Source organism: Plectropomus leopardus, chromosome 2 (genome assembly GCF_026936395.1).
Source record: "Plectropomus leopardus strain MGB_pleo_1.0 chromosome 2, ASM2693639v1, whole genome shotgun sequence".
In the NCBI taxonomy this organism is placed as follows: domain Eukaryota; kingdom Metazoa; phylum Chordata; class Actinopteri; order Perciformes; family Serranidae; genus Plectropomus; species Plectropomus leopardus.
The window spans coordinates 3,673,162-3,694,815 of record NC_142177.1 but is presented as its reverse complement, the minus strand read 5'-3'; the positions used below and the strand labels follow the sequence as shown (position 1 = coordinate 3,694,815).

The following is a 21,654-nucleotide window of genomic DNA, read 5'->3' as shown; positions in this document are numbered from 1 at the left end:
CCTTCAAGCTTCTGCAGGGTCAATCCAAAACTCCTATTTGGGTTTAGCACTCAGTGCTGTTTTTGCCGGCTTAAGAAAGTCCTAACTGGGCAAAAGACAAGGAATAACCACATTCACCAGAAAAAGGTTGGTATTGTATATTCATGCAAACCATGGATACCATACATTTGCATATAGTTATGTAGCGGGTACTTTGAAACTTTAAGTTTCAGCAGTGCTTTCATTAATGTGTGGTAGGTTAAGGAGCAAAAAATCCTTGGTTGCGATGTCTTGGTATAAAACAGTCAGTTTTTGTGTCACTGTTCCTGTAGGAAAAGCAATTTGGGAGCTACCAAACACCCATATTTGGTGCTTAAAAAGTTTCTGTAATACAGCACTGACTGACTCGTTTTGTTGTTTGTTAATCTGGAACAGTAGTCTGCATTTTGGCAGGTGGCTCCCCAAGTTGACATACCATCTCAGCCCATTGTCATTCCTAAGTCGTCAAGTACCGCCTCTATGTCAGTGATTTTGGCGTCAGAAGACCAAAAGCCACTTTTGGCGGTGGTATGATATGCTGCAGGACGGCACCTGTCATGGTGGTATGATATGTCACCGGGTGCTGTCTGTTTATAACTTGGCTGGTCAGCACCTGTTGTAGCAGTATGATAACCCACTGGACGCCATCAGTATGAAATGCTGCCAGTAACCACAAGTAAATAAAAGTTGCTGGAGAGTCCCTTTAGGGTGGGCTACAGGGGAGGTGTATGAGTGCAACAAACCCAGGACTTTCAGCCCAAAGCCTGCTTCCCATACGATATTTTTAGAGCCAAACTAAGATGTTTTTCTTAAACTAACCATGGGCTTGTGTTGCACACTAAAATACATTTAAATAGGGGGTATTTTACAGACTTTGTAGATTTATTTTGAAAATGAATAAATGCATCTGATGAACATCTATTTGACGAGTCACGATGAGAATATGTTGGCCATCCACCATCTCCTCCATCTCATAATGACACATTCAGCTTATATAGTACAACACTTTAAGGATGCTGATATGGTACATGATTAATGGTTTTCAAAATCGTACAATGCCATTTTCTTCTGGCGACTGGGCCACACTGAAGCTTAGTTTTGGATGTCCAGAAAACTATATTTATAATTATAATAATTTTACATGTAAAATTAAGTTACAGAAAAATATAATAAAATACATAAAATATATACGTAGAGTATATATTCTTGATCTTCTGAACTTTTTAGGTCCTTTTCTTGTTTCTTTTGTTTTTTTCAGGTAATTTTCTTTTAACTTTTTTGTATTTTTTTTGCAAGGGTTTGTCTTGTTAAGTTGCTTCTTGCCTTCTCCCTTTGCTTTTGAGAGAAATCAAATCAACTTATTTAGGTTTCAAATGATAAAAAGATTACGAAAATATACATTGTAGCAAAGACATGAGGTTATCGGCATCATTCCATCAGTGGAATCTCACCATCATTTCTGGGCGGGTTATAAACCGATCTACATTTGACTGGGAAGCAGCTTGTGATTGGAGGCTGATCTCACTTTAAGAATGAATGGCTCAGAGTTGTTCCTTGGCTTTGTTTCTCGGCTGCTCTCTCCGGGGAGCCACACAGGGACTCAGCTGTGAATGTAGGCCAGATACGACACACGGTCTCATGCCAGAGTACATACACAGCTACACGCTCACCTACACACACACACACACACACACACACACACACACACACACACAGTTTATACTGTAGATATATTGTGCTGTCTACTATGCCATCTCCATCCTAACCATCTGTCCCTGTCTCTGGGTCTGTGCTCTCAGGTCCTCAGCGCGGCTGTCAGGAGAACTGCCTAGCCAATTGGGAGAGGTGAGGGGCGAGGCCGGCCAATTGGAGGGGGAGAGATGTTGGGGCAGGGCGGCCATGTGGCCCTGGCTCTCGTGTCATTACTGCTGCTACTGTGGCATGAAGTGGCACCCATCGAAGTCCCACAAGACCGTAAGTCACTCAGCAATCATCAGATCCACTTTCATTCAATATGTTACAGCAAATGATATAACTGCCGCACTAAAAACTGTCACACATTTTATTTAGTCAAAGAACTTGGCTGAGAGACAGGAAACATAGTGGAGAGAAAGATGCATGACATTTCACAAAGCTGTCCTGCAGGACTGAAACAGGGTGCATTGTGGGTGTAGTTAATGAGTCTGAAGCCATGTTTAGTGAGGACCAGCCCTATTTATAACAGAAAAGTCTTTACTCTGTGTTTTTAAGAAAATCTGCATTCATATGATAACATTGTGAGAACAATACTTGTGTACACAGATTCGCAAAAAACAAAAACGCTTTAGTATGCATGGCAGGCCAGTAGTTGGCGTTACTGTAACAACATGTAACTTTGTTATGACACACAACAGAGGAACACCACAAGCCTGCGTGAAGTGACATCACCATCTCACAGGATCTGTTCATTGCCTGTTTACTTGTACATTCTTAGCGTTGATATCCCTTTGCTGCTATAATAATTCAAATTTCTTCGTTGTGGACTAATAAATGATTATCTTATCTTATATCTTATCCATACCCACAAAAAGATTTTTGGAGCTGGACTGTTAATTAACTGGACTGTTAATTGAGCATTGAAAGTGAAACCTAACCGTTTATTCTGCTGGGCCTTTGCTTTCACTTACAGACATCTACTGTCATGTATGAGTTGAAATGGGGACCCAGATGCAGAACAAAAAGGGCAGACAGGTGTTAAGCAAGCTTTCATGCCGATGAAAATGTTCAAAAAATAACCTAAACACAAATGAAACATGAATCAAAAACTAAACTGAAACCAACAAGGCAGAACTCAGAGCTTGAAGACAACAGCAAACTTGCTGGAGACAACGGGGAGGACCACAGACAAACTAAGCAGGAACAAAGGGAGACACACAGGTATATATACACAGGGAACTAATCAGAAGAACAAGACACAGCTGGGGGAGGTGGACACAGGGAAAAGTAGGGATTGGCTGACAGTAAAAGGTGCAGCAGGAAAAACAAGGGTGGAGCAAACAAGACTAATGCTGGGCTCATGTGATGTCAGAAGGTTGGAGTTTCCAAGTTGGGAAGTCATTCCTCCGACCTTGTTGTGTTTATGTGCTTTGAAGTTAAAAAGTGGGAACAACATGGAAACTGCAGAGAAGATGGGTTACAATTCAATGCTAAGAGCATTTAAACAAGAGGTTGATAGCTGATAGCTTTAAAAATTCTTATCACACAACAAAAAGCCAAAGATTTAGGGTAAGACAGTTAGCCCCAAACCTTGAAGTTGATGCACAAAATCATTTAGCATTAATTTTCAAAATATGAAAGCATAAGTGTGTTGCTGGAGCTGAAACGGTGATCCCATTAACATGTGATTATCATGAGAATAGACGGATTCATATCCCAGGGTAATCGGGTTCCACTCTGGGTGGCTCCCTCACTACACATACAGAGATGATGGGTCTCCATGGGTTCCAACATGCACATATTAATATATAATACAGATATACATCCAATACATACACACACACACGCACACACATTCTCATACCTGCCATTATGACATGTATAAAAGCCTGACTGGATTCTGCTGTCAAATGGATTCCTGAGGGAATTAGGAACAAAAGCACAAAGGAGGAAGGGAGGAGTCATTGCCTTTTACTCCTCTGTTCTTACTTTAACTACACACACACACACACACACACACACACACACACAATGAAAAATGATTTAAAACTGAGGAAGCGCCAAGGACACCTGGCCTATATCTTCCATACACAACTGCACACTGACACACACACACACACACGCACACAAACACACACGCACGCAGCAGTCAGCCGTCAGCTGCTCAGCCTTCTTTTTCTCTGCCGCCCCCATGGCGCCATCTCTCTCTGCTTCTGTGTTTTCTTTATAAGCCTGACCTTTCAACCCTGGACTTATGCTGCTCTATTGATCTGATACAAACACACACACACACACACACACACACACACACACACACACACACACACACACACACACATCTTGCCCAACAGAGACAATTTGGATAAAACCCTTATAACCCAGTGACCTCTCTGTAATATATTCTGCACAGTGTGATAAAGTGACACTCAGACAGAGATTTGATTAATTCCTGACAATCAGTCAGTCACTCCAGCACAGAATCAGCTCACGGCTCAGTATGATACTCAGTAAAGGCTGCATGTTTGCTTCATGACCCATTGCATACAAGGATTTGGATAAATAAGATATGCATGCAACTTTAATGTGTGTTAAAATTGAACACTTTTTTAATGTTTTTATTTTAGGCACTGGTGGAAAGTGGACACGACAGATTATTTTAAATGAAAACAGAATAAATAGAATGAAACATAATACAAAGATCAAAATTTTAAATCAATCTTTTAATGAGGTCTGGCCTTGAGCATTTTTTACTGACTGCAGGCCTTTCTTATAGTAAAAGTACTTAAAAAAAAACAAAAAAACAATAGTTGCTTTACCCTATCAAATGGTGTTGGAATGAGATGGATGAGAGGAGAAGCAGAGTGCAGAGTGAGTGAAGGCAATCTTTTGAGACCCATATATATTATATATATATATATATATATATATATATATATATATATATGACTTGGTTCATGGCATTCCAGTAGCTCTGGATGTAACTGCACACAGAATGCAAGAACCATCTCAGTATTGGTCTTTAAATCACTATTAGGCATTGAATGTAATCAAAGTCACCAGTGTGCTTTTGCAAGAGGCACTGATCAGATTTAGTGGATAGTGACTAAAATAATACTAAACCTTTTCATCTTTCTCTTAGCTTTTCATCCGAGCTAACTAAGGCACCACATGCTCCACTGTGTGTTTATGGGTTCATTCACTAGACAGAATGAAAAGTCCCATCCCCCTTTCTCCTTATGTCTCCTTATCTGCTTCACAGCAAACTGCACTCTTGACCTTTATTGATGAGTGCTTTCCGCACATCCCTACAGGACACACACACACAAGACACACACAGAAATTCACACACACTTACACACACTGACACACACACACACACACACACACACACACACACACACTTTTCGTCTTTACATAATAATTTCTAAAGGGCATATGATACATTCTCTTTCAGCTCACTAAAAAGGTCTGTGGTGTTGTACTGTTGTTGACAAGGCACAGACATCAACATTAGCTGGATCAAATATATGATACATGCAGGCAAAACATACATAATAGTGAGTAACAGCATAAATGTCAGCATGCACACATGTGCACGCACAACACATACCTTACACCTTACCTTACATACCTTACATTGTGTGTCACGCACAAGGTCAAGCTCTTGACACAGGGTGGCTTTATGATTGTGTGTGACCGATTGGCAATTTCAAATTACTGCTAAATATGTATACCTTCAGCTAGTATATTACAGCTTTGGTTTACCATGTGCTCCAGTTGAATAATTTTTTTTATTGGTGTTGCATTACATTCCCCTCACTTAAGCATCTTCACTATTCCACAACCCACGAACACCTGCTAACATCTGGCTTTTTAATGTAATGGGAGAGAGTGTAATCAGCATTTACACCTGGATCAAATGACTATGAAGTGATCACAAGTATTTATCAGCATTGATGGAAACACAACACGCAGGTGACTGCATTAATTTCAGCCCCTTAACCAGCCTTAACCTTAACATACCGTCCGTCTCCACCACGTTAAAACATTGATCCAAATAATCTTGCACTGATTTTGAAAGAGAGACTGATTAGAAAGAGATGTATAAAAAGAGGTGCTACAAAGTCTTCATAAACCTCCATCCATGCTGCTTTCTGCTGTCTACCTGTTCTGTAGCCTGTCTGTGATGTTGAATGCTACACACCAAAACAAACAAACAAACGAACAAAAGAACACACACATACAGAGAAAGGCATACTCATCTGCTGCAGAGCTGTGTACACAGTTCTGCTCTACTGGCAATGGGAAATGAGTCTTTAGCCTATTTGTAGCAGGTTTGGCCGTGTTAAAAAAAACATACATACACACTAATTTTGGCAGAAAAGGGGTACAGTCAGGCCCCTAGAATAAGTCACATTACCCAACTTATTGTCAGATCAGAGCTGTAGAGCTTTATCGGACTGTTGTCAGTCAGCACAACACTTCACCTCAGTCAAATCAAACCCAGTGTGCATTTAAGAAAAACTGGACAAACATAAACTAGCTTTTTACTCGAATCAAGTATTTACCATTTGGGACAAAATGATACAGTATGAATAAAAGTCTTTTCTGGCATCAACTCAGTGTAATACAATTACCACCTCACTGTCCTCAGTTTTCCTGTGGCCCTGCAGAAACCAAAACCCATTTGAATCACATACAGCATCTGGCTGTCAAAAAAAAGCATGCCGTGGTCCCACTTACTGACATGAAATGAAGTAAAAGTTGAAAGGAAATACAAACTGCCCATGAGCAAGCAACTTGTTTGAGCTTTTCAAATCTCCTCGTCACTAATAAATGACATATTAAAACTAAATAGACAACCTGTTGAGCATCAGCTTGATATCAGACATTCTTAGCAATATGAACCAGATATTGGCAAAAAATGTCCCCTCTAATTATTATCTTATTTGTAGATGCAACACCCATTAATTTTGATGAAGCAGGTCTTGTTGATGTGTAACACGTCCTCCGTTTTGTACGTCCTCTTTGGGAAAAACTGCTGTCCAAATGATAGTTTCTGATGTCCCTTGGGAGTTGAGAGCAAATTATTTGTCTATTTCTCTAAAAGAAAACTGACTGAGAAACAAAAAGCATTCACCTAATGTCAGAATTACAAGACTAACTTTAAATCAAACTTCTGACCGCGCTCCAAATTCTCCATGCAACACCCTGTTTCCAAAAAATACTGCAGTGTCCTGTCATGTAAGACAGCAGCACACTGTTAATGGCCTCCGTCCTGTTGCTTCAAGTGGAGCCACCCACAATGCATTGCTAACTACAGCACCAAAGCGTTTTACACATATACAGTATTTTATCGTTGAAGATTGGCTGTAAATAAACAGTAATTACTTACAGTGTAGGCTTATGCCTTCTTTCTTTTTTGTGGTTGAAATATACAGTATGACAGTGTGTTAAAATATTTGATGTGCAATCTTAATCCTAATTTGTGTGTCGTTTTCTCCTCTGCTCACGCTTTGCTGATTCGGGAACTCCTTACAGGTGAGTCCTCACTCATCTGTTTCATTTGATAGATCACAGTTCTCTCTCCCTCATGTTTGTAACCACTAATTTAGACATTTTATTATATAAAATCACATCAACTCTACTTAACATAACGGTAAGCTATAATAATGGTTCCCAACTGGTTCACTATAATGGTTCAGATTTCAGCTTAAAGCAACATTATGCAGCATCTTCCCTTTAACTCCATGAAACCTTAGCAAATTTATTTTAAAGTTAAAGCAACTTATTTCTTTTTACAGTGTACCAATTCTTGCATAATGTTGTTTTAAACGTCAAGGCGCACTCCACACATACAGGCCAATGTAATACCCATTCAGTTTATCTCCATCCATTCATTGCAAACTTTTTTGCTAAACCTCTTTAATTTGATTTCACAAAATAAAAAATTGAACAGCTTGTTCAGACTACTAAAACATACCACTTATCCCAAAAAATAATGCGATAAAGGAAACAGGGCAATACAGCTGCAGTGCTGTAAATATAACAAGGTGGGTTTCCTTTAACCCTGAAATTGCGTAAATTGCAATTGAAAATATAAAATATGCCTAATGGAAATGCTTCAATTTTGAAAAAAAAAGCAAAAAAGAGTTTTTATGCTCGCATAAGGTGGTATTTCAGGTGATTTGAGAAAAGCCATATTTTGCAAAACTGCAGTGGAAACACTTTTTTAAAAATCTTTTCTAGGTCACATGATACTATGGCTATGTGATTGTGGGTAGGAATTAGCTTTCCTTTCCATTATCATTTCGTAACACACCTTCATTTGGAAATACTGACGACTAGTGTGGTGGCTGCAATAGAAATAAAGCTGCTGATGTTTTGAACATCATCACCATGCTTCTTGGAATGTAATTGTGTGGGGTGAAGTCACATAACATCACTCTGTGGAAACGCAGCCATCTCACGATTGTGTTTTATCGATATTTTTAAAAAATATCGTGTAAGTTTTGTGCAAATCTGTAATGGAATCCCACCTAAAAATGAGGAAACCGGGACAGCACTTCACTACAAGACAGGTTTATGTTTCTTTTTTGTGTTCATTACACCATAAGTAAAAAAAAAAAAAAAAGATTATATTCTCTGTCATTCTCATGTTCATCTGTACTGTAAAGTTGCAAGTATTTACTCTGCTACATAAAAACAGTATAACATTCATTATATGACTATGTCTACTACCCTACAGGAAGACAGACAGGGTACTTTAAAAATAAAAGCACTGCTGTTGAAATTGCATCACATTTATGTCTTTCTTTGACAAAGTTGGACAGCCTGCTTGCAGCCCCCTCAAAATGCACCCTGCCAGTTGGGAACCACTGAGCTGAACATAACATAACATGATACTTTGAATGTTGAATGAATGTTTATATGTCTCTAATATAATTAACAGTCACATTACAATTTGTCCATGCTTCTCTCTGTGTCTCTCCGGCTTTACACTGGACTAACAGCAAAGATCCTGCAGGACCGTAAGTGTTTCCTTTTAACATGTCTTCGCTAATGTCCCATCTACTTATTTTATAGCTGGTAGCTGGTAGCTCGTAGCGTGCAATGCTGCAGTAGCACATGAAAATTTGGCTGTGAAAAAGATAATACACCCACAAAATGCATTAAAAATGGTAGATTGACATAATCTAACAGATGATTGGCTGTTAGAAACAGTATGAAACACAGTGAAAAACAGCAGCATCACACACAGCAGCACAGCACTGATCATTCAGAGGCAATTTATAGAGAGTGAGGCTTGCACCATGTGCTATAAGCTGATGTGTTGAAGAGTAATTTCCATGGCAATTATCTCTCATAGCTTGGCTTTTATCATGAGCATGCATACTATGAAAATACTCTTATGGTTGCCCTAGCAACGAGAGGGATATGTATAATACAGTCTTTTTTCTGTTGTGGATGAGATTAGCTGCAATAGCTTCAATTACAGAGAGAAACTGTTCTCTCATCTGCGTCCTCTGTGTTCGACAGGAGTGCAGTCACAGAGCTGTCTTTACACCATCGAGCTGCTCCTTTAATCTAGCAGGCGGCTGGCCCTCTGAAGGGCTTCTTATCTTGCATTGTGTGTACAGTATGTGTGTGAGTGTGTGCAGTATGTGTGTGTGTGAGTGTGTGTGCGTGTGCACAGTGTAAGATGCACAGCCCTGCAGGGCTCAGTGGGCTGGAAATGCAAAGGGCAGAGAAATGTTGGCTGCGTGGTGCGTCTGTGCTGTTGAGGGGTTTGATGAGCCATTAAATATGTATAATAGACTGAACACAGCAGGGGAGATGGAAACCATGAGCTATTTATTTCTTTTATTAAAATGAGTCTAGACTGATATATAACAAATGAAAAAAAAGACAATGATTAATAAATAATAAAAAATTGGAAATACTAAATTGATATAGTGACAGGATATTAAATTGAATGAATTAACCCTTTGAAACTGAGGAAATTTTGCTTAATTTCTGTCAAAATCACAGGAAGAAGGCAAGGGGCAACTTAAGAGGACATGACCAAGAAATAAACATTACATTAGTAAAAAAGCCCAAGAAAATAACCTAAAAATTGGCACAAAAAAAAAAAATATCCCCAAACCAAAACAAAAAAAACCCCCAAACAAAATGGGAAAGTATAAACAGCAAACAAAACAAAAACAAGCAACTGAGCTGAAAATTAAAATAATTATGTGAAATAACTTATAAATATGTCATTATGTTAATTAAATATAAAATTTTCTGGATGTTTTTCCCCAGCATTTTAAAAAATATTTTTCTCAGTCTGCTAATATCTTGCAATATGTTGGACATGTCATGTCAAGCTGCTAATTGCCTTTTTTTCCATGTCTGTGAAAGATGTCGTACCACCTTGAAAAAAGTGTATAAATGAGGCACAAGAAAACTGATGTCGCTCCAGGTTTCAAAGGGTTAAAAGAATAATAAATTAAAAGCAAAGGTCAGCAAGCAAGGCTTTAGCTTGGATTTGAAAGTGATCAGCATTTTTCAAGTCTAACAAACATTTTTGCATATTTATAGAGAATGTTACCTGAACTTTAAGAAGAACATTCTGGGAACTAAAAGAAAACTTGCTGCTATAAAAGGTTACTAAAACATTGCATTATACATTCTCATAACCAAAACTTGCTCACAGGGGAAGCTGTCTGAGCGCTGCCGTAGACTGACCTGAGAACAGCCCTTAGTAGCTTTGTAAATCACTGTATTGAGTTTTTAAGGATTCAGTTATTAAAAACCCATGTTGTTGAGAGTGCACTCAAAAGGAAGCAAAGCAGCAGTGTGTGTGTGTGTGTGTGTGCGTGTGTGTGTGTGTGTGTGTGTGTGTGTGTGTGTGTGTGTGTGTGTGTGCGAGCAGCCATGGTCCTGTAACCTTGTCTCTGTGTGTCCCCTCCCCCCACAGTGAAGCAGCCCCCCACTATAGTCAAACAGTCAGTGAAGGACTACATTGTCGACCCCAGAGATAACATCATCATCGAGTGTGAGGCCAAGGGCAACCCAGTGCCAACGTAAGCAGAACACACACACACACACACACACACACACACAGACTGACCTCACAACATGCTCACTTACTTCATGCTCACTTGTCCATCCTCCGCTCTTTACTTTGAATTTTAGGGAACAGATCTGATTGCAGAGACACAAGCAGATGATATATTTAAGGAGGCAAAATACAGCAATATTATTTTTTTATTTTTAATTTTAGAATAAACATTCCATTTAGTCGAAAGGCTGCAGAATCTGAATATAAAATCTGAAATTCATTTCATATTTTACATTTACATTCATATTTTTCCCTGCCTCCACCCTATTACACTGGAGGTGAATGACGTTAAATGTTATAGGAAAATGTTACAAGAAAATCATAATTATATAAAAAAAAAGGAAAGAAAAACAAGGAAATGGCCTCAAGGAAGTGCTAATGTATATATATATATATATATATATATATATATATATACACACACACACACACACACACACACACACACATATATATATATATATTATATATTATATAACATTATTTTAAATATGCAATTAAAGAGATAACTTTACATATATAGTTTTCTGGACAATTTTCCCTTATTTTTTGACAATATTTAAAAATCCTCCCTCCCCCTGCTAATTTTCAGATCCATTTCCTTTCACTCATTTCAGGACATTTGCAGGACATTTCTTGCTAAGTTGCCCATTATGTTTTGAAAGAAATCAAACCAATTTTCTCAGGTTTCAGAAGTGCTTGTAAAAGGCGTCTGAATGCAGCACAAGAAAACTGATGTCGATGCAGGTGTTAAAGTGTGTGCTGTCGTCAACATGTTAAATCAGTTGGACACACCTCTGATGAAAATGAAAATAGGATCGAGTGGTTGAAGTAAACAGATGTGGAACAGCACGCCACTTTCAGACAAAGTTTGAAAAACCTTGCAGATTGATGTGTCAGCTTGACAGAGTGACAGGCTGCAGACTGTGAGCAGCGATCACATGCAGCTGGAGAGTAATCAGGCAAATGCAGCACAGCTGAGGACAGATCAGACCAGGGGAGATCCATGTGATGCTGATTCCTCTTCTCCTTCCCACTGTCCATCCAGTCATTCTCTTCACTCAGCCTCACTGTCAGTCGGCAGGTTTCCATTACAGATTTGTGCAAAACTTATTTTGCATAAGTGATATTTTCAAAATGTTGATAAAACACAATTGTGAGGTGACTGCTATTCCATTGAGTAATGTTCTTTGACTTCTCCTCTGACAATAACATTATAATAACCATATTCAATAAAGCCAATCTAATATCACCATAAATTTTTTGGATCTAATTAGAGTCCGAAGATTCTGGTCTCTTCCTCCGTCCTCACATACTGAGCCATGTATTGTAGAATGTCACGTGACTTTGTTCTTGCTCGTCTTGTTCTTGTTTTTCTTCTTTGGGTTTAATGGCGGTTGGCATCCATAAAGTCGCATTACTGCCACCCAGTGTTGCACATCGTATGATCTATTAAAGCGAAAAAAGTGTTTCCATTGCAGTTTTGCAAAATATGGCTTTTTCGAATCGCCTGAAATACCACCTCAATCAAACTTTTTTGCGATTAATGAGGTTTTTTTTTTTATAAATCGAGGTGTTTTCATTTGGCCTATTTTATATTTGCAATGTCAATTTGCTCAATTTGATGGTTAATGGAAAACTGCCTAGTGTCTCTGTACATTTTCTCTTTCTCCTCTGCTGCCTTTTGTCACCCCGCTCTGTGTGTCATTGGTGTCTCCTTGCCCCCTGTCTCTCTCTCTCTCTCCATCCATCCAACTCTGTCTTTCTGTGCCAGTGTGAGTTATGAGGAGTGACAGTGCCACTCAGATGTGCTCTTCTGCCACTCTGCCTCCCTCTGTATATGTCTGTCACACACACACACACACACACACACACACACACACACACACACACACACACACACACACAATATAACACATTTTCACCATCGCCAAACCTTTCTTTTCTCAGTGACCCTCTTCTTTCTTACCCCAAAGCTCCTCTCATGCCCTCTAACAACCCTATAAACTCAGTGTGACACCTGTCTGCCTGTCTCCTACAGCCGTAACCTGACAAGTTGTGCTTTTTCCTGCTCGCACTCTCTCTCTCTGCTGCCCCCCACATCGTCCTTCTTTGACCTCCATCGCACTGTCTGGCTGTCTGCTCCTGTAAACCCAAACATTGTTTCATCATTTCTATTGTATACGCAAAATACTCACCTACAAATACTTCACATCAGAACGATTCATAACCGGCAGAGATGCCAATTTAAGGCAGTTGAAACATATTGATGTAGTAAAAAACCTGTACTCTTGGTCAATCTCCATCTTGATGAATAATAACATAAATTTCAGGAGCCACAGTTGATATCATATGAATATATATGTTTAATGAGCACATAAATCGGATCTGAGTAGTTCTTGGTATGGCACGAACGTGGACACAAAGACACAACAACGTACAGTAACAGAAGAGTCATTCAACCTTATGCAGCACAGCACATTGAGGGAGCCAGTTCCTACTGACAAGCACATAGCCATAGCATCATGTGACCTAGAAAAGCCAAAAAATGTGTTTCCATTGCAGTTTTGTGAAATATTTAGATCTTTTTCAAATCGCCTGAAATACCACCTCATGCGAGCGTAAAAACTTTATTGTGATAAATGGGAGTCTCATTGAAATTGACGCATTTCTATCAGATGCATTATATATTCACAAAAGCTAGAAATAGTAATTTTACTATATATATACGTATATATATATATATATATATATATATATATATATATATTTTTTTTTTTTTTAATTTTTTTTATTTATTTATTTATTTATTTAGCTACTTTTAAGTTAGCTGTATTTTGTGGCCACCAGAAACATAATTCTATTATCAATTTCATGAATTTTTCTTAAAAGGTATTTTCATCTAATAACAGGCAAGTAATGATGGATGACAAGTTTGTTTATTTAATTTTTTTTTCTTTTCTTTCTTTTTTTTTCAAATCCAGTTGGAGGAAGGGATGATTGTAGACTGGGATCAATAGAGAGTATAAGTCCACCGGATTAGTCTGTCTCTCTTTTCTGTCTCTGTCTTTCTCTCTGTCTTGCTCTTTCTCTCTCTTTCATCACTCTCATTCACAGATTTTTCCCCTTCTCTCCTCTTCATCTTTTTTTTATTATCCACATGCACACACACACACACACACACACACACACACACACGAACTCACACACACGAACTGACACATACAAAAGACACAGTTAAAAACCTGCTGCATCGTGTACATACATACACCTCACAAGCATCAACATATTCACATATTTCTTTCTCAAACTCAGTCTACACATGCATGCACCCATGCACACACACACACACGCACACACACACACACACACACACACACACACACACACACACACACACACACACACACACACACACACACACACACACACACACACACACACACACACACACACACACACACACACAGCGTCTCTGGTGGTTACATCACTGGGGGGTATGACCAGCTCAGGACAGTGGTACATTGTTTATTTGGAGACAGATTGGCTTTACGTAAGACACACACACACATAAACACATGCACACTCACACAGACTCTTGTACACAAACACACAGACACACACACATACACATGCACACAACCTCACAATAAGGCACTCACAGCCACTCTCCCATGCACACATACTGGCTCTCCCCTTCCCAGGACAGGCATTGTGCTCCAATAATGCACTCAGTTGACTATTCATGCTCATGAAACATTCAGCGTAAGGGATCGTTCACTTATTCACTCACAGTCAGTCTCTCACTACGCAACACATGCCACAACACACAAATACACACACACACACACACACACGCACACAGCTCTGGTCTCTAGAGCTTCAATAGTGGCCCATTGTTCAGGCTCGGTGCTGTGCTGCACCTCAAACAGGCCCAGCTCAACCGTATTTTGCTTAAAAATGACAGGAAGCATCTTTTGTAAATCCCCGCTCATCACTAAAAATAGCGTTGGGTTATGTAAGCATATTGAGTGTTCTTCAGTAATCAGGGAACCCTCTGGAAACACCACATGGAGCAGGATTAAGCTCCAGTACTGTTACAAGCACATGGAGAGCGTGTGCTGAGCTGGATTTCTGTGCAGCTGTCATGTGGCAGTAGAGTAATGTAAGATGGCAACCACATGACAAGCAGAGGACTTTCACATTTTACGGTTGTTGAAACAATTCAGAGTCCATGTTAACATGGTGATAGCCCAGTGGCCATGCCAATGCTCAGATCACTTTTTACATGCTTCCCCTGGATTTACTGTCTCCACTTACACACCACATCTTGCAATACTGATTAATTCCATCAGTAAAACAAAAAAGTCATACAAACAACTCTGCTACCCAAAAATACAGTTTTAATGTACTGATTAATTCCAGCCAATACAATAATTCCTACAGATATGTCAAATTACAATTCAATGGAAGTAGACTGTTTGAGATGTAAGGAGGGTATCAATGTGAAATAACTGCATAGGAAGTGAAGTAATTTCACTATTTTTCAACCTGGACCTTCGCTTCAGATGTTTTTGTGTGACTGATTGGATAACTATTTTTGAAACTGGTCCAGTATTGAGGAAGAAGGTTGCAGCTATTTAGAGAATTTGTGCCCTCTTTTTACATCCAATAAAAGTGCTTGTGTTTGCCACTGGCATATTCAGACTGTTATTCTAAATATGGCACTAATTACAGTGCCTCTATTTAAGCACCAAAACATCAAAAAAACAAAGATCAATCCAAATATCCAGTATCTCTGTATTACCGTTCACCAGGGTATTCAGAAATCCTGGAGGTATGTTTTTCAATACCATCATAAATGTAGGTGCACCTCTTTCTGTTAAACTCATTGTATGTAGTGCACAGCAAAAAGCATCAGAATTCAGTCTCCAGTCTCTACTGATGGAACAGGCAGCTGAGCTGAAAGACACAAGACACAAGTTACAGGACTGTAAACAGCCGGCGGCCAGCAGGCAAAAGAGAGAATGGGGAATAACGGCATTTCTTATACATATAACTTGGTGAATTAAGGATTTATTTGGACCAAATCAGAGCTGGTGATTGTTGAAACAGTGGAGAAATTAATCAAGACAGTGACAAACCAAGCCAACATCCGAGAACTAGCAGCGACTAAAGCCCCCAGCTGCATCATCTGATGTTCCTGTGTCTAGGCTAAAAAGTTTGCACAGAAATGCTCCAAATAGACAGCAAACCAGCATGTAAATTCTGCGCCTGTGTGAAAGAAAATACCCTACATACCAACAGACGGCGGACGTCTGTAATCGTTCAAAATGGGAAACTGGAAAACCTCTAGTTAGCCAGTTAGCAAATTAACACATTAACAACCAAATTTTCGGCCAAATGAGTTGTCATATATCAGCATATTGTCATATTGTCATATTGGCATATTGGAAATTGGCAAAAATCCAATATTGTGCATCCCAAGTATTGCTGGTTTCCTCTTTGCCGACTCTGAGGTCTCATATAAATGTCTTTGATGACAAAGCAATAAAAGTTGGCTTTCACCACAAAGACTATTTCAAACTCAAAATGAGCACAACAATACGGAGACATCAGTAGAGTGAAGTTCAGTTCCAGAGATTAACAGTGTAGAAATGCTAAGCCTTTGATTCATTGTCTTTTGACTCAGGTTCCAATGGCGAAGGAACGGGAAGTTTTTCAACATCGGGAAAGATCCCAGAGTGACGATGCGAAAACGCTCTGGAACTCTGGAGATTGGCTTCCGTAGTGGAGGACGACCAGAGGACTATGAGGGAGAGTACCAGTGTTTCGCCCACAATGACTTAGGAGTGGCTCTGTCTAACAAAATCCTTCTCCGAGTGTCAAGTAAGAATACACACATGCACACACGCTATTAATACAATAAAATATCATTACAGACTAAATTAATTACCCAAAAATTAGCAAGAAATTTGTAAAAAGTTTGAGAAAAGTACCGGAAAATAAGTAAAAAAAAGAAAACAAAAAGAAAAAGTGGACAAACAAGGCAAACAAAACTTGGAAAAGTGCTTAAAAATTATAATTACACTGAAACAGAATTTTAATTACGTATTTAGGATAATATTTAATACATTTTTCCCTGTATTTATTACCTGAACATTTACAAAAAATACATAAAAAAACCAAAAACAAATAAAAAACTGAAAAAATGACCATCCAAAGAAGACAAAATAGACTTGAAATTATAATAACACTGTAACATAATTTTTATTACATAATAAATAATTAGGATCATATTTAAAATAATTTGACCCTTTATTTATTGCCTGAACATGAACATTAAAAAGACAGAAAAAAACAAAAACAAATTGAAACAAACAAACAAACAAAAAAAACAAAAAAACAAATGAGGCAAACAAGACTAGGAAAAAGTGCTTAAAAATTACAATAAAGCTATAACATAATTTTGATTATGTAATAAGGATCATTATAAATATAGTTTTCCCCTAAATTTTTTTTTTGTGTTTTCCCCATATTATTTTCCTTGGCTTTTATTTAAAAAGTAATTTTCTAAAACTACTAATATCATGCAATTTGTGGAACATTTCTTAAGAAAGTTGCTCATTGCCTTTTCCCAAGAAAAGTAATGTGACTTCAGCTTCCATAGGGTTTAATCAAAGCATTATGGTACCTTATATTAATAGAGATGAAACAAAACAGGCAAAGGTTTTGGAAATGGTTGGTGCAATGTTAACTATGCTTTAAAATATCTGGCCACAATTGCATCCACCAGAAAAACGCTACAACATGACAGTTAGACTTCAGTGGGAGACTCTGTCTGAGGGAAAAAATCGTATTATCCCTCTCTGACCCTTGTTTGACCTAAATCAAAGTCATGTATCATTTTTCACATCTCCGTCTCTCATTCCTCCTTCTCCCTTCTCTCCCTCCTATCCTCCCCTCGCCCTTACCCATCCTTCAGAGGCTCCTCTGTGGCCTAAAGAAGTGCTGGAGCCAGTGGTGGTGACCGAAGGCACCCCGCTGGTTCTACCCTGCAACCCCCCACCAGGCCTGCCTCCTCCGTTCACCTTCTGGATGAACAGCGGTGAGTGACAATGACACAAATATACATATAGTTTTATCTGTGTCTTCTGATAGTTTTCTTCGCTGCCATCCCTGTATTAGCCAATGAAAATGAGTGTATCACCCATTATCAGATGCAGTTTTATCATCTTTTTAGGTGGACGTTAACATGTGAGCAATATTTTTAATGGTCTTGCAGCACTGGGTGACAACTGTGTGCCTACCAGCATTGATTTTGGCAGTTATTTAACATCTAGACAGATTTAGCTAGTCTTAGTCTTTTAGTCACAAGTTTTAGTTTTAGTCACATTTTAGTCATTTTTATCCTCCATGGCTTTAGTCTAGTATTAGTCGATGAAAACTCGAAACCTTTTAGTTGACGAAAATTCATGAAATTTTAGTCCAGGTGCTTTTAAAAAAAAAAAAAAAAACTAACCTAATGAGGCTACTACAGGTCTAAGATATTAGAATCAAGGTGACAAATTGAATAAAACCTTCATTTAGCGATAAGTTTGAAATAAAAAGGGTCTAAAATTTAATGCAAAAAGCTCAAAATATCTTAATTTATGGTTTCAAACACCACAAATAACTAATTTTAGTACCCAGGTTATCATAAACTCTGACTTATTGGTCGCACTCTGGAGGTTTAAAATCAGGCTCGCAAAACATCTTGGTGCTGACTATGTACTGGAGTTTACAGCCAGTCAGAGCTCTTGTCTCATACTGCTGCTCATACGACGTGAGAAAATTACTGCACGCATGGCTGTTCTGTTCTCCTCTGTGATCTTCTCATTTTGAATGTCCAGTAGTACCCACTAACATTTTGTCTTGTCCTGTCTCTTTAACAAAAACGACACATAGATTTTATCATAGTTTTCATTATCAACAACTTTTTTAGGTCAATATTGTCTCATTTTGTCTCATAAATCTGGTATTTACTGGCTTTAACGACAAAGGGGGCATGGAGGTGAATAACGACCTTTCCTTTTTTTTTTAACTTACTTTTTTTTATTTTACACATACAACCATACATACATACACACATAAATTTAACAAACACCAAGGAGATGTATATTATATAAAGTTACACTTGCTTGGGATCCTTGAAACTGAAAGTCTTTTCTTTTCCTTACAGAGTACGTGTACTTTACAAAATAAAACAACTGTACATATTACAGATACTTTTCATGTGAGAAAAACAATACAACGTATGAGTACTTTACAAGTGTGAAAAACAACGCTCCTATGAGAGAAAGAAAATAAGTAAATAAAAATAATAATAAAAAAAAAAAATTTGGAGGTGATTAGAGGTTTGGCACCGCTTTTTTTAATAATGCCCATTTTTTATCAAACATGACTGTTTTCAACTGTAGTCTCGCTGTGATTTTCTCCATGACAAATACATTTTTTACCCTGTCTCTCCATTGTGTTATGCTTGGGGGCAGTGGTTTCAACCATGACGCTGTTATGGTCTTTTTTGCTACCAGTAGCAGGACTCTTAGCAAATATTTAGATCTCTTGTCTGTCATAGTATCAGGAATTATACCCAAAATATACAATGATGGTTCCATAGGGAAATTAATACCCATAATCTGTTTAATTTCCTTCTGAATATTTTCCCAGAAGTTTTGTATTTTGGGGCAATCCCAAAATATATGGGTGTAATCCCCCACAGCTCCACACTCCCTCCAGCATTTATCAGTTGTATTGCTGTATTTTGATGTAATAAACGGAGTGCTAAAGTAGCGCATTTTCACCTTCCAGTCGAATTCGCTCCATGTTGGGCTGTTCGTTAATTTGTGTCCTTCTATAAATGTTTCCTCCCACTCTTCTTCTGATATTATGATGTTAGCTTCCAGCTCCCATTTTTCTTTTATATCAAAGTTGTTATCATTTGATTCGTGTTGTAGTGCTTTATATATTTTTGATATAACCCCTTTTTTTGATTTGTCCTCTGAAAATGACACTTCTTCTAATTTAGATGGTGTCTTGCAAATTTTCTCCCATTCCTGGTGTTTTTGTAGATAGTCTCTTAGCTGCAAGAATTTATAAAAATCATTAGCTGGTAAGTTAAATTCTTTTTGTAGTTGTGTGAATGATTTCAATGTTTGTCCCTGAAACATTTGGTTAATATATATTAGCCCCTTGTTTGCCCATTTGTTAAATCCTGGATCCATGGTAGATGGTATAAAGTCTGGGTTCTTTGCTATCTTAGTAGCCCTGCTTACTGAATTCGACAACTTCAGCTTCTTTTGTACTGCTGCCCATATTTTCATTGTTCCCCTGATCCACTCGTTACCCATCCTGAGTTTCTTCCGAGCCTTTTCATTCTGAAATGGGAGAGATTTTAAAGAAACATGTTGACATGCATTTTGTTCCATCTCCACCCACACTGAATCTTTCTCTTTAGTGATCCACATAATTAAGGCTCTGAGTTGTGCTGCCCAATAGTAATTTCTTAAGTTAGGTAAATTTAACCCTCCCTTCTCTCTTTTGCTAAGAAGCGTCTTGTATTTAATTCTTGCTTTCTTATTTTGCCAAATAAATTTCGATATGATTTTGTCCAAATTTTTTAGAAAGGTTCCCGAGATCCCAATAGGCAATGATTGGAATAAAAACAACACTCTTGGTAATATATTCATCTGCACTGTTTCCACTCTTCCTACCAGAGTCAAGGGCAACACCTCCCATCTAGCCAAATCATCTTTTATCGCTGTTATCAATTTCCCATAATTAGCCTCAAATAATTGTGCTGTATCAGGAGTAATGATTATTCCCAGGTATCTAAACCCTTTTTCCGTCCATTTAAAGTGGACCTTTTCTTTAAGTTCCACTGGAAACTTTCCTGAGAGCATCATAGCCATTGATTTGGCTTCATTCGTCGAGTACCCTGATATTTCACCGTATTCTTTCAGGTTGTCTAGTAGGGCTGGTATAGACGTGGAGGGCTCACTTACATATGTTAATAAATCGTCCGCAAATAACGATGTTTTGTGTTCTATGCCCCCTTCATCTTTTATTCCTTTAATGTTATTATTTTGTCTTATTGACTCTGCTAATCGTTCAATACTTGCAGCAAACAGCAGTGGACTCAAGCAATCTCCTTGCCTGACTCCTCTTTTTAGGTAGAAAAAGTCTGAGCAACAGCCGTTGACTCTGATCCGAGATTTGGGATTTTTATAAACAATTTTAACCCAGTCAATAAACTTTGAATGAAACCCAAAAACATCCAATGTTTGATACAAGAAATTCCACTTCACGCGGTCAAACGCCTTTTGTGCGTCTAGGCTAAGCAGCATGGTCGGTTGGGGGTTGTTTTTCGAACATGATATAAGATTTAATGTTCTCCTGATATTGTTAGCCCCCTGTCTTCCCGGGATAAACCCTGTTTGATCAGGTTTGATTAATTTAGTTATATGTTGTTGCATTCTCTGTGCTAGTATGTTTGTTAATATTTTGAAATCATTACAAAGCAAACTGACCAGTCTATATCCCTCACATGAAGTTGGATCTTTGCCTTCCTTATGTAGCACGGAAATTATGGCTTCTGACCAAGTGTCTGGGGGGTTTCCTGTTGACAGAGCATAGTTAAAGACTTTACATAATACTGGTGTTATATCTTCTGCAAAACATTTATAAAATTCTCCTGGGAAGCCATCTGTACCTGGGGATTTGTTACTTTTTAGGGTCTTTATAGTGTTGGCTGTTTCTTGTAATGAAATTGGTTTTATCATATCAGATGCTTCTTC

At 38.3% G+C, this 21,654-nt stretch overlaps 1 protein-coding gene across 22 annotated transcripts in view; it reads left to right on the top strand.

Annotated features, from left to right (window-relative positions):
- The window catches only part of nfasca (neurofascin homolog (chicken) a), a 181,898-nt gene that overhangs the window by 89,706 nt on the left and 70,538 nt on the right, over positions 1–21,654 (top strand). For 21 of the 22 annotated variants that reach the window (XR_015777622.1, XR_015777627.1, XR_015777624.1 and 18 more), the window contains 5 exons: positions 1,818–1,992; positions 8,727–8,744; positions 10,676–10,781; positions 16,512–16,708; positions 17,805–17,927. Coding sequence is in view for 19 of the 22 variants with exons in the window: in XM_088083090.1 (XP_087939216.1) it covers positions 1,899–1,992; positions 8,727–8,744; positions 10,676–10,781; positions 16,512–16,708; positions 17,805–17,927 (538 nt within the window). In the remaining 3 variants the exon portion in view is untranslated. The remainder of the gene's footprint in view (positions 1–1,817; positions 1,993–8,726; positions 8,745–10,675; positions 10,782–16,511; positions 16,709–17,804; positions 17,928–21,654) is intronic. The other variant, XM_088083099.1, reaches the window with a different exon arrangement.